This window comes from Mandrillus leucophaeus, unplaced genomic scaffold (assembly GCF_000951045.1).
Source record: "Mandrillus leucophaeus isolate KB7577 unplaced genomic scaffold, Mleu.le_1.0 Scaffold2, whole genome shotgun sequence".
In the NCBI taxonomy this organism is placed as follows: domain Eukaryota; kingdom Metazoa; phylum Chordata; class Mammalia; order Primates; family Cercopithecidae; genus Mandrillus; species Mandrillus leucophaeus.
In genome coordinates, this window is record NW_012102031.1 from 5,429,519 (window position 1) to 5,441,007 (window position 11,489).

The following is an 11,489-nucleotide window of genomic DNA, read 5'->3' on the forward strand; positions in this document are numbered from 1 at the left end:
TTTTTGTTTTTTGTTTTTTGTTTTGCGATGGAGTCTTGCTCTGTCACCCAGGCTGGAGTGCAGTGGCGCGATCTCGGCTCACTGCAAGCTCTGCCTCCCAGGTTCACGCCATTCTCCTGCCTCAGCCTCCCGAGTAGCTGGTACTACAGGTGCCCGCCACCACGCCTGGCTAATTTTTTTGTATTTTTAGTAGAGACGAGGTTTCACCATGTTAGCCAGGATGGTCTCGATCTCTTGACCTTGTGATCTGCCTGCCTCAGCCTTCCAAAGCGCTAGGATTACAGGCGTGAGCCACCACACCCGGCCTGCCTGCAGTTTTCAAGCTTGGACAGACAGCTGGCCTAAGAGGCTGCAGTGTGGCCAAGGGCGGCAGGGAGAGGGGTGGTTCACAGTCTACGGGTTTACCCTTTCTCTTCTCTCAGGACCCATCACCAGTTCTCTCGTCCCAGCACACTTACCTCTCTTCAGCATGTCATCCGCCATGCGAGAGGCCAGCCGGGCATCACCCAGCATCACAGGGCAGATGGGATGGCTGGCTCCTGAGATAGTGAAACCAGCAGCTTCCATCTTACTACGGAACCTGTGGGTACAAGGTATCACAGGTAGCTAAGGGGCCGTGGAGCATTCACACCCACTCCTCCCAGGGACCAGGCCCGAGGTCTGTGCAAGAAGGATCAACAAAGACAGTTACAAGTTCTAAGAGGCAGATGGGAGCCAGGCAGGGGGCAGGTAGAACAAAAAGGGAGATGAAAAGACAGGATGGACAAGAGGGAGACACAGAAGCTAGAGGGGAGAGGCAGAGACAGAGGAGGGAGGGGAACAGGCAGAAGCAGACCTGGTGGGCACAAAGCTGTCTGTGGGCCTGGGCAGACACACGAGGCTGGCTCTCACCATGTCCCCTGGCCCCCGAGTCTGCCCCATCCCTGCTGGGAGCCGCACCTCTGGGTCTTGGCAGCCATAGACTGGACAATGGTATTACTCTCCATGAGTAGATCTAGGGCCTTGGAGGCACAGCCAACAACAGCAGGTGGCAGACTGTTGGAGAAGAGGTAGGGCCGGGCGCGCTGTCGCAGCAGGGACACCAGAGGCTCAGGCCCTGTCGTGTAGCCCCCTGAGAAGAAGGGAAGAGGTGGGGGGAGGGGTTGGTCAGGGGCCAGAGCCTACCCCAACCCCCTCCTGAAAGTACAGTCCATGCTGCCCTCCCCACTTCCCTGAGCCCCTCCAGGGCCCTCCAAAAGGACAAGGGGATCCCAGGGACACAACCTTGCAGGTACCTGATGCTCCACCCAGGGCCTTCCCCAGGGTGGAGTTGATGATGGTGACCTGATCCATCACGCCCAGCAACTCATCCGTACCCCTGCAAGGGAAGCTGCCACTGCTGTCACTGCCTCCTGAGAGCCCAGGGATCATGGATCAGGCTGGGGACTGGCCTCCGCATTTCCCAGCCACCCTCAGAAGCCCCACCCCAGGCCTCAGGTGCCACATGGTCCCACCGTCCTGTGGGCCCCAGGAAGCCAGTGGCATGGCATTCATCCACAAAGACCAGGGCGCCATATCTAGAGGCGAGGCGGCAGATCTCCTGCAGGGGTGCGATGTCGCCATCCATGGAAAAGGCCCCATCGGTGGCCACCAGGCGCAGCCGATGCTTCTGCGGGAAAGACATGAACAGGTGGTGGGTGGTATCAAGCTGGGCCAAACCACCCATGTCTTGTGCTGCTTGGAGCTCTGAGAGCTCATCCTGCCCAGTGCCCAGCACAGAGGTGAGCACAGAGGTGGGCACATAGGTACCACCATCTTGGGGGCTGGAACATCCTCTCCCTCATCTGTGCCTCTCAGCCTCACCCATCTCCACTGTGAACCCTGGGCAGTGAGAATGGGCTCAGGCCTCACTCTCCTGTGTAAGGTCCCAAAGGGCAGGCTGGGCTGGGACCAGGTCTTACCAACGTGTCCATTCTATCCTTATGCCTAGCAAGGGCCTGCCACATAGAAGGTGCTTGCTAAAACTTAAGGCAGGCCAGGCGCAGTGGCTCACACCCGTAATCCCAGCACTTTGGGAGCTTAGGGGTTCGAGACCAGCCTGGGCAACATAGTGAGACCATGTCTCTACTAAAAATTTTTAAAACTGGCTGGGTATGGTGGCTCATGCCTGTAACTTTGGGAGCCCAGGAGTTCAAGGCTAGCCTGAGCATTATAGTGAAACCTGTCTCAAAAACAAACAGGCCAGGCGTGGTGGCTAACGCCTGTAATCCCAACACTTTGGGAAGCTGAGGCAGGCAGATCACCTTAGGTCAGGAGTTCGAAACCAGCCTGGCCAACATGGTTAAACCCCATCTCTACTAAAAATACAAAATTAGCTGAGCACGGTGGTGGGCGCCTGCAATCTCAGCTACTCCAGAGGCTGAGGCAGGAGAATCAATTGAACCTGGGAGGCAGAGGTTGCACTGAGCTGAGATCGCACCATTGCACTCCAGCCTGGGCAAAAAGAGTGAAACTCCATCTAAAAAGCAAACAAATAAAAAACTGGGTGGGTGGGCACCTGTAGTCCCAGCTACTCAGGAAACTGAGGTGGGACGATCACTCGAGTCCAGAAGGTTGAGGCTGCGGTGAGATTGCACCATTGCAATACAGCCTGGGCAACAGAGTGAGACTCTGTCACTCACACACACACACACACACACACACACACAGACACACACAGACACACACAGACACACAAAGGGAAAAACCTCAAGGCATCACGGTACAATAGAATAATGCTCTGGTGCCAGGCACAGTGGCTCATGCCTATAATCCCAGCATTTTGGGAGGCCAAGTAGGGTGGATCAACTGAGGTCAGGAGTTCAAGACCAGCCTGGACAACATGATGAAACCCCGTCTTTACTAAGAATACAAAAATTAGCCAGGCGGGGTGGTGCCTATAATCCCAGCTACTTGGGAGGCTGAGGCAAGAGAATCACTTGAACCAAGGAGGTGGAGGTTGCAGTGAGCTGAGATTGCACCACTATACTCCAGCCTTGGCGACAGAGTTATACTCCAGCCTTGGTGACAGAGTGAAACTCTGTCTCCAAAAAAAAAAAAAAAAAAAGAAAGAAAGAAAGAATAATGCTCTGGGTCTGAGAGATTTGGGTTCAAATCTTGGACAAATCTCTGCTGTTTCAAACTTTCAGGCTATCTGTCTGTCAGTGAAGAGTTGGCCTCTCTAAGCCTCACTTCCTTCCCCAAATGGAGGCTGAGGGGGGGCCCAGGTATGGCCCCACCTGGGCCTCCTGCAGCTTGGCTTCTAGGTCACCCATGTCCAGGTGGCGATAGCGGTACTTGTGGGCCTTGCACAGGCGGATGCCGTCGATGATGGAGGCATGGTTCAGCTCGTCCGACAGGACTGCGTCCTCCGGGGTCAGCAGGGCCTGGAGGGAGGCAGTGAGCGTAGAGCCATCACTCAACCACCCTAGGCTTCTCCCTCGACCAGGATTCCTGCAAATCAAAAAACTGTACTGCCAGCCAGGCCATTCCTCTGGGTAGAGAGGCAAGGCGTCCTGTGCTTCCATCTGGGCCCCCGTGCCCCAGTGCCGGGCTGGACCAGCGCCCTGCTCTAGTAAGAGGAGGCGAGAATATATTTGGTGAGTACCAGGCCCCCACCTCCCCCAGCCTTCCAGATGATGTAGCTTATCCCCCACAGTCTCTCAGGCTCCTTGCAAGCCCCAGGATTCCTCCTGGAGCACCTACCTGGCCCAACCTTGACCTCCAGAAGAAGTGGGCTCTGAAGCCTCTAGGCATGGCACTGAATCCTGCTAGGTTCTCCCGACTGCCCACCCCCAAGCCTTCCCCAGCCTAACAGGCCCCATCGACCCTCACCCGCAGGACAGCTTCCACACACCTCAAAGAGACCGGCGTTGGCGTCAAAACAGCTGGGATAGAGGATGGCATCCTCCCGCTGGTGGAAGTGGGCTATTTTTGCTTCTAGATTCTTGTGGATGCTCTAAAGAAAATGAGTGAGACACGTGTTGATGCCTGTGGGGTCATGTGGGACAAGTCCGAGGGGACAGAGGCTTGGAGGACCACAGAGACCCAACCCAGAAAGCCTGCAGCCTCAGCCTCCTTACTTTCTGCCACACATGGGTGATCCCAGAGCTGCCAGGAATCTGGCAGACAGTTCCCATTGAGGAACTGGGGACCTATTAGGTTCCCTTCCTGGGCAGACTTTGGTTTTACCACAGCGGCCTAAGGGTGGAATTACGGGAACTCGTGGAGAAGGAAGTATGTCTTCCTAACACCACACTGAGTGTCTTTTTTGGTTGCCTAATGCAAAGAAAAAGATCACAGAGGTAATTCTGGATTCATCTGGGCCTCTAATTTGTAGATTTGAAAGCTGTTGGGTGTGGGTGAGGGCTTTGCTGGGAAGTGACCGGATGTGAGTCAGGAGTTCTGCCTCTGACATTCATTTCTCTCTCACATTTCTGAGAGGGCAGTTAATGATAATCACAAGTAGGACCACAGACTCACTCTCTCTTTTTTTGGCAAATGAGACAGGGATTCTCTGTCACTCAGGCTGGAGTGCAGTAGTGAGATCATAGCTTACTCTAGCCTTGAACTCCTGGGCTCAAGTGATCCTCCCATCTCAGCCTCCCCTCCCTAGTAGCTGGGACTACAGGTGCGCACCACCACACCCAGCTAATTAAAAACTTTTTTTTTTTTTTTTAGAGAGAGGGTCTTGCTATGTTGCCCAGGCTGGTCTCAAACTCCAGGCATCAAGTGATCCTTCTGCTTTGGGCTTCAAAAGTATTGAGATTACAGGTATAAGCCACCATGCCCAGCCAGCATGGACTCTTGAGCCAGGGTTCAAATCCCACCACAATAGGCTCTGTGCCTCTGGGCAAGTCACTTAACTTCTCTGGACCTCTGTGTCCTCATCTCAATAGGAAGAATAAGAATAGCACCTATCACTGAAGATTAATGACTTAATACTTGTAATGTTCTTCCTTTATTTTTTTCGAGACAGAGTTTCACCCAGGCTGGAGTGCAGTGGCACCATCATGGCTCACTGCAACCCCTGCCTACTGGGTTCAAGTGAGCAAGTCCAGCTAATTTTTGTATTTTTAGCAGAGACAGGTTTCACCATGTTGGCCAGGCTGGTCTTGAACTCCTGACCTAAAGTAATCCACCCACCTCGGCCTCCCAAAGTGCCTGGATTACAGGCATGAGCCATCACACCTGGCCAATAGTTGTAATTTTCTTAAAAGAATTCTTGGCACATAATAAGTACTATTTAAGTTTCATACTTATATAAATTTATTTTGTAACATTTGGAAAATAAATAATAGCCAACATTCATTGAGCACTACTACGTGCCAGGCTGTTCCACGCTTTTATCTTGTTGTTTTTTTTTTTTAAGACAGAGTCTCACTCTGTTGCTCAGACTGGAGTGCAGTGGCGTGATCTCAGCTCACCTGCAACCTCCACCTCCTAGGTTCAAGTGATTCTCCCGCCTCAGCCTCACAAGTGGCTGGGATTACAGGCACCCACCATCATGCCAGTTAATTTTTGTGTTTTTGTAGAGAAAGGGTTTCGCCATGTTGGCCAGGCTGGTCTCGAACTCCTGATCTCAGGTGATCTGCCTGCATCAGCCTCCCAAAGTGCTGGGATTACAGGTATGAGCCACTGCGCTTGGCCTATTCTAAGCATTACATGTAGTAAGTCTTTAATTTGTAAGGATCTTATTAAGTGTTACTATCTTCAGTTTTCTTATGAAGGAATTAAGACAGAGAGAGGTTAAGATACTTGCCCACAGGAACAGGGCCACTAAAGGGCAGCACTGGCAACCGTGCTCCATCACAAGAGACCCAGAGCCCTCAGCCTCAGTTCCTGCCACCTACTCCTCTTTTCCTATAGAAAGTCAGGTGTGACCAGGCGCGGTGGCTCACGCCTGTAATCCCAGCACTTTGGGAGGTGGAGGCGGGCGGATCACGAGGTCAGGAGATTGAGACCACGGTGAAACCCCGTCTCTACTAAAAATACAAAAAATTACAAAAAATTAGCCGGGCACGGTGGCGGGTGCCTGTAGTCCCAGCTACTCAGGAGGCTGAGGCAGAAGAATGGCGTGAACCCAGGAGGCGGAGCTTGCAGTGAGCCGAGATCGCGCCACTGCACTCCAGCCTCGGCAACAGAGTGAGACTCCGTCTCAAAAAAAAAAAAAAAAATTAGCTGGGGGGGGTAGCACACCTGTAATTGCTGCTGCTCCGGAGGCTGAGGCATGAGAATCACTTGAGTCCGGGAGGCGAAGGTTACGGCAAGCCAAGGTTGTGCCACTGCACTCCAGCCTGGGTGACAGAGCAAGACTCTGTCTCAAAAAGAAAAATATATATATATATTTATAAAGTTTCTTGGCCAAAGCTTTTCAGCAAAACAGAGGCCTGCACTCAGCCTTTCTGCTGCACAGCTCTGGGGCCAACAGTGGGCCCAGGGCCGTGGATGAGCTGAGCTGGCTAAACCAGCCCTGCTGACTGTGGGAAGCAGGCAGCTGGGGTCAGTCCCCACAACCCCCCACCACTCACTGTGTACCTGGGTTCCGCAGATGAAGCGGACAGAGCTGAGGCCAGCTCCAAACTCCTCCAGAGCCTGCAGACCTGCCTGGATCACCTTGGGGTGGCTGCTCAGGCCCAGGTAGTTGTTGGCACAGAAGTTAAGGATTCCTGAGGTGAAGGAGAGGAGATGGATACAGCAGCTCAGGTGGGGCAAGGAAGGGCCTGGAAAGATGACAGTGCCAGGCCCTGGGGAAATGGTCCAGAAAGGAAACAGACCTGGATTCACCATTGAAGAGGCACCAAATTCAACAGCTACAGAGGGAGGGTCAGTGCTACACATCTTGAAGAGTGAGAAGTTTAAACTCTTTTTTTTTTTTTTTTTTTTTGAGGCAGGGTCTAGTTCTGTCACCCAGGTTAGAGTACAGTGGTGCAATCATGGCTTACTGCAGCCCCAACCCCCCAGGCTCAAGCAGTCCTCCCACCCAACCGCCTGAGTAGCTGGGACTGCAGGTGCGTGCCACCATGCCCAACTAAATATTTTTATTTTTTGTGGAGATGGGGCCTCATTATGTTGCCCATGCTGGTCTTGAACTTCTAGCCTCAAGCAATCCTCCTGCCTTGGCCTCCCAAAGTGCTGAGATTTCAGGCACAAGCCACTGTGCCCAGCCTAAACTCTGGCTTTGAATCACATTCTACCCAAGGAGGAACTCAACCCTTCCTCACAGGCTTCTCCTGTGCCTGAAGACCACCACTAACTCCTTATCTGACCCCTTGGTTTCCTTGTGGGTTCAAGAAGAGGGCTGGGTCAGATGCCTGTTGCAGTCCTGGAACTCCACAGTTTACTTTGCTGCCTGGTACAGAATCACTTCCCCAAAGGTGGGTGCCTGAGATACCAGTCCCCGAATTCTAAAGCCCAGAGTGAACACAGCTGACCTTAGGAGCAAACACGCCAGAGGGGAAAGTTCACACAGCCTGGGAAAGGCAAAAACAGGATGAGAACTTGGGTCTCCTAATTTCCCATCTTTTGACTGGCTCTAAGCTTCCCCTGAGGGAGAGAAGGGATTACCGGGACCTCTATTTTACAAATGAGTACAACAGCACCAAGGGTTCTATGCCTATTTCCTGGCAGAAGGCAGCTTTGGGATTCTGTTGATGATCACCACTCACGTGAGGCCTGACACGAATCAGTCAGGCAGTAACCACTGGTTAGAATGAAATGAGGGAGGGCTGGGAGTGGTGGCTCACGTCTGTAATCCCAACACTTTGGGAGGACGAGGCGGGCGGATCACTTGAGGTCAAGAGTTCGAGATCAGCCTGGCCAACATGGTGAAACCCAGTCTCTGCTAAAAATACAAAAATCAGCCGGGTGTGCTGGCACTGCCTGTAGTCCCAGCTACTTGGGAGGCTGAGGCATGAAAATCGCCCGAACCCAGGAGGCAGAGGTTGCAGTGAACCGAGATCTCACCACTGCCCTCCAGCCTGAGCGACAGAGCAAGACCAGATTGCTTGCTATGAGTTTGGCCAGGAAGCTGTCCTCTCTGGCCAGTTAGGCAATGTTCCAGCTCCAATATTCCAGCGCTGCCTGCAGCTAGCTGGGGGCTTTTGGGCAAGCCATTTCACATCTGTGGATTTCAGCCTCTTCGTTTGTAAAATGGAATTAGTCATTCCTGCGTTTAGAAATTAGCAGGAGTTCACGTGCAGCAACAACTGGTAGAGGCCTTCACAAAACAGCCGCTCAAGAAATGCGGGTTTTCTTGCTCCGGCCTTCCCACCACCCTTCCTTGCAGTGTCACGGTGGGAGCCAGCTGGGTGTCTCTCTCCTTTTCTCACGCTCACACAGGGCTGGTCCCAGCCCTGCCTTCTGAGCCAAAAAGGTGCTCAAGGGCAAATCACCTCCCTCCGTCAAAACGGGTTTAACCAGGCTAGAGTCAGTATTAGGAAGCCGTAAAGTCGCCCTGAGAGATGCGAAGGGGACCAGTAGCTAAGAGTGTAGGAGCCGCCCACCCCGCCTCCAAGCACTCCATTCCAGCGCAAGCTCGGGAAAGGTCTTGGAACGACTCCGGGAGGGAGAGTTACCTCCGGAGACGCCGTCCACGTGGATGTGCGGCCCCTGACGGGACGTGATGACCCGCTCACTCTTCCAAGTGCCAGCTCCACGGATCCCTTCCAGCTCCCCCTCCACAATGCCGCGCAGCTGGGCCAAAGCTGACTGTGCGCGACAGCCGCGGGGCACTCCGAAGAGCGCGGCGCGCCAGGCGTTCCCAGCCCACATCGCTCCTACCTCGCCCGAGCGTCCCTGCCTGCCTAGGAGCCGTGCGCATCGCGGACGCAGCCTGGTCACGTGGCCGGGGGCCGGGCTCCAGCAGCCAATCGGAGCGAGGGAGGCTGACTTAACGAGTGGGAGGCGGGCCTAAGGTGGGTGGGCGGTGCCTGGCGGGATCCGCCAGGGACCAAGCGGCTTGACTTGTAAGTTGAGACTGCAGAGGTCCGGGTGGCAGAAGGGAGGGAAGGGGGCGGAGGAAGTCGCGTCAGGGCCCAGCCCACCAGACTCCCCACCGCATTCCCACGTACTCACCTCTTGGCCGGAAATGGGGTGCCCTCTGGACCCCAAAGGCAGAAGCCTAGAAGCCGGCAAAGGCACGTTCCGCAGCCTCCGGGACTAAGGATTCCTGGCTTCTGTCCACCTCCTGTAACCCTCCCCCCATTCTCAGGTGCAAACGCCCCAGATGTCCCCACTGCCCGCCCGCCTAACCGCTCCGCATTCATCCCCCAGTCTTCAAAGTGAGGAAAAATACACCGCTCAGTTTCTCCCTTTTCCAATTTATTTTAAAGTTTTAAAAAGACAGCAAAATTTTCCCGGCACAAGTAACACTTGTTTAAAAAAGGCGGGGGGGGGGGGGTGACGCGCAAGTACGCGATTTTTCTATTTTATTAAAAATAAGAGAAGGACAACTGTACAGGTTTTTTCTCCCAGCTCCCGGGCGTGAAACAAAGTACTAACCCTAGATATGTATATATACACATACACACACATGCACACAGATCTAGCTCTGTAAAACTACTTAGCAAACCCCAAATCGACTGCAGTATGTCTTACTGTCCACTGCCCGCCCACTCCCCCTCCCCCTCCCCCAGCTACAACTACTTATAATAAAAGACTCAAATAAAAGAGATCGGGAGGTTTTAAGTGGCCGCAGCCCCACCAAACCAAGCAAGGACACCTCTTGTACAGGAGGAACAAAAATCCAGAAGAAAAGTCTTCCTAGGACACAATCTATCGATTGCATGGAAAAATCCAAGTTTCAACAGGGCACACTGAGGCACTTGGCTGACTCCCCACTCTTCCCCTAAAGTTTTCACTCCGGTTTAACAAGAGAATTTGCTGAAGCCACAAAGATCCTCCAATGGCTACATCCCAGCTGACTGGGACAAGCTATGGCTTCTCCCATCCAGCTGTCACTTGGACCCCACTCCCTTTCCCTAAGACAATAGGGAGACCGAAAGGGCAAACTAACAGAAATGAGAAGGAAACTGGGTTTGGGCCCCCACTGCTCACCACTGGGAGGTGGAAGTCAGCCCGGTGGCAGTTTTTTCCACCTCCTTCCTTTGCCGGCTGGCTGCTCCCTACCACCTCTCTCCTCCTGGCCAAAGGTTCTGAAACTCTCAGGACGGGTGCCCAACTCAAAGAAGGCTCACTCACCCTAAAGATACTCCTGCTAACCTCACGATTCCTGGGTTCCCTTCTCATCTAGCCAGAACATACTGCCTTGTGTCTTCTCCCCACCCCCATCTACCTTCATGGCAAACAAACCAACAAAACACACAAGCCCCCCCCCACCCCCGGCAAATCCCTAACCCCGTAAGTAGGTTAATAGCAAAACAAAATATAAGTACATTCTCATCATTACAGAGATTGGTTGTTGCTGTCCTTGCACAACTGGTTAAGGAAAAATGAATTATTCTGTAATTTCTGAAGAATCCAAATCCTGTCTCTTACAAAGTCAGAACAGAAGGATGCAAAAGGTGGTGGTGAGCATCAAGACAAAAAAGGAGAAAAGTATTTACAGAAAATAGGAGACAGGAGGGAGTGTCTGCAAGAAAAGACTTCATTGTCACTTCTTCTTGCCGGCCCTCTTGGCACTGGACTTTGCTTTGGGTTTCACTGGTTTGGCCTTCTTGGGCTTGGATGCCTTGACCGGCTTGGCTTTGACAGTCTTGGGTTTTTTGGCTTTCTTGGGCGTGGCAGCCAGCTTCTTCTTGGCCTTCTTGACTGGGGTGGCTTTGGGTTTCTTGGTTGGGGCTTTGGAGGCAGCCTTCTTGGGCTTGGATGCCTTCTTTGGCGTGGCTACCTTCTTGATTTCCTTCTTGGTCTTCTTGAAGGCCACTGACTTCTTGGGCTCGTCGCTCTTGGCTAGCCGGAAGGATCCCGAGGCCCCCACCCCTTTGGTCTGCTTGAGGACACCGGTGGTGACCAGGCGCTTGATGGACAACTTGATCTGCGAGTCAGCGTTCTCACCCACCTTGTAGTGGCTCTTGATATACTTCTGGATGGACTGACGCGAGGAGCCAGCGCGGTTCTTCTCCGCCTGGATGGCAGCCACGATCATATCTGAATACTTGGGGTGGTCTGTGGACTTCTTGGAGGCCTTGGCCCGCTTGGGCTTGGCCGCAGGGGCGGACGTGGAATTCTCGGTCATGGTGGCCTGTCTGGTCCGGCTGTTGAAGGCGCCTTCCAAAAGGCCAGCCCTCGTCGGAGGCTGAGCAAAATCTGCCTCGGGATCTGCTCTTGAGCCCCTGACTACCGGGCCAGTCCGGAGTGCGGCTCCCGGGGATGCGAGCGAGGAGTCGCTGCTTCTCCTTTCCAGCTGGGGTGTCGGGAGAGCTCGCTGAGCCGGCTCTGCGAGGCCCAGCCCCGCCGGTCTGTCGCTTGGTCTCGGCACCGGGCTCTGGCTCTGGCTCTGCCTCTGCCTC

The 11,489-nt window shown here is 53.6% G+C and overlaps 2 protein-coding genes across 7 annotated transcripts in view; both read right to left on the reverse strand.

Moving 5' to 3' along the window:
- Positions 1–341: 341 nt before the first annotated feature.
- GCAT (glycine C-acetyltransferase) lies at positions 342–8,847 on the reverse strand. Its single transcript, XM_011979134.1, has 9 exons — positions 8,595–8,847; positions 6,556–6,764; positions 3,875–3,976; positions 3,258–3,404; positions 1,494–1,648; positions 1,275–1,357; positions 940–1,111; positions 459–580; positions 342–349 (listed from the first exon to the last, which is right to left on the reverse strand). The coding sequence occupies exons 1-9, from the start codon at positions 8,788–8,790 to the stop codon at positions 342–344; spliced, it is 1,194 nt and encodes a 397-aa protein (XP_011834524.1). The 5' UTR covers positions 8,791–8,847.
- Positions 8,848–9,318: 471 nt separating this feature from the next.
- Positions 9,319–11,489, reverse strand: part of LOC105538890 (histone H1.0) — a 12,593-nt gene continuing 10,422 nt past the window's right edge. For 2 of the 6 annotated variants that reach the window (XM_011978898.1, XM_011978897.1), the window contains exon 2: positions 9,319–11,480. In XM_011978898.1, the coding sequence (XP_011834288.1) occupies positions 10,631–11,215 (585 nt within the window). In that variant the 5' untranslated portion in view covers positions 11,216–11,480 and the 3' untranslated portion in view covers positions 9,319–10,630. Of the gene's footprint in view, positions 11,487–11,489 lie in introns of those variants that run through there. The other 4 variants (XM_011978899.1, XM_011978895.1, XM_011978896.1 and 1 more) reach the window with 4 other exon arrangements.

Bases quoted from the DNA above. Each gene is read 5' to 3' on its own strand.
- GCAT (XM_011979134.1), bottom strand. From the start codon at position 8,790: ATGTGGGCTGGGAACGCCTGGCGCGCCGCGCTCTTCGGAGTGCCCCGC. The intron at 3,405-3,874 runs GTGTGTGGAAGC...GCCTCCCTCCAG, and splicing joins CCAACGCCGGTCTCTTTGAG to GCCCTGCTGACCCCGGAGGA. The intron at 1,112-1,274 runs GTACCTGCAAGG...CCTTCTTCTCAG, and splicing joins GGCCCTGGGTGGAGCATCAG to GGGGCTACACGACAGGGCCT.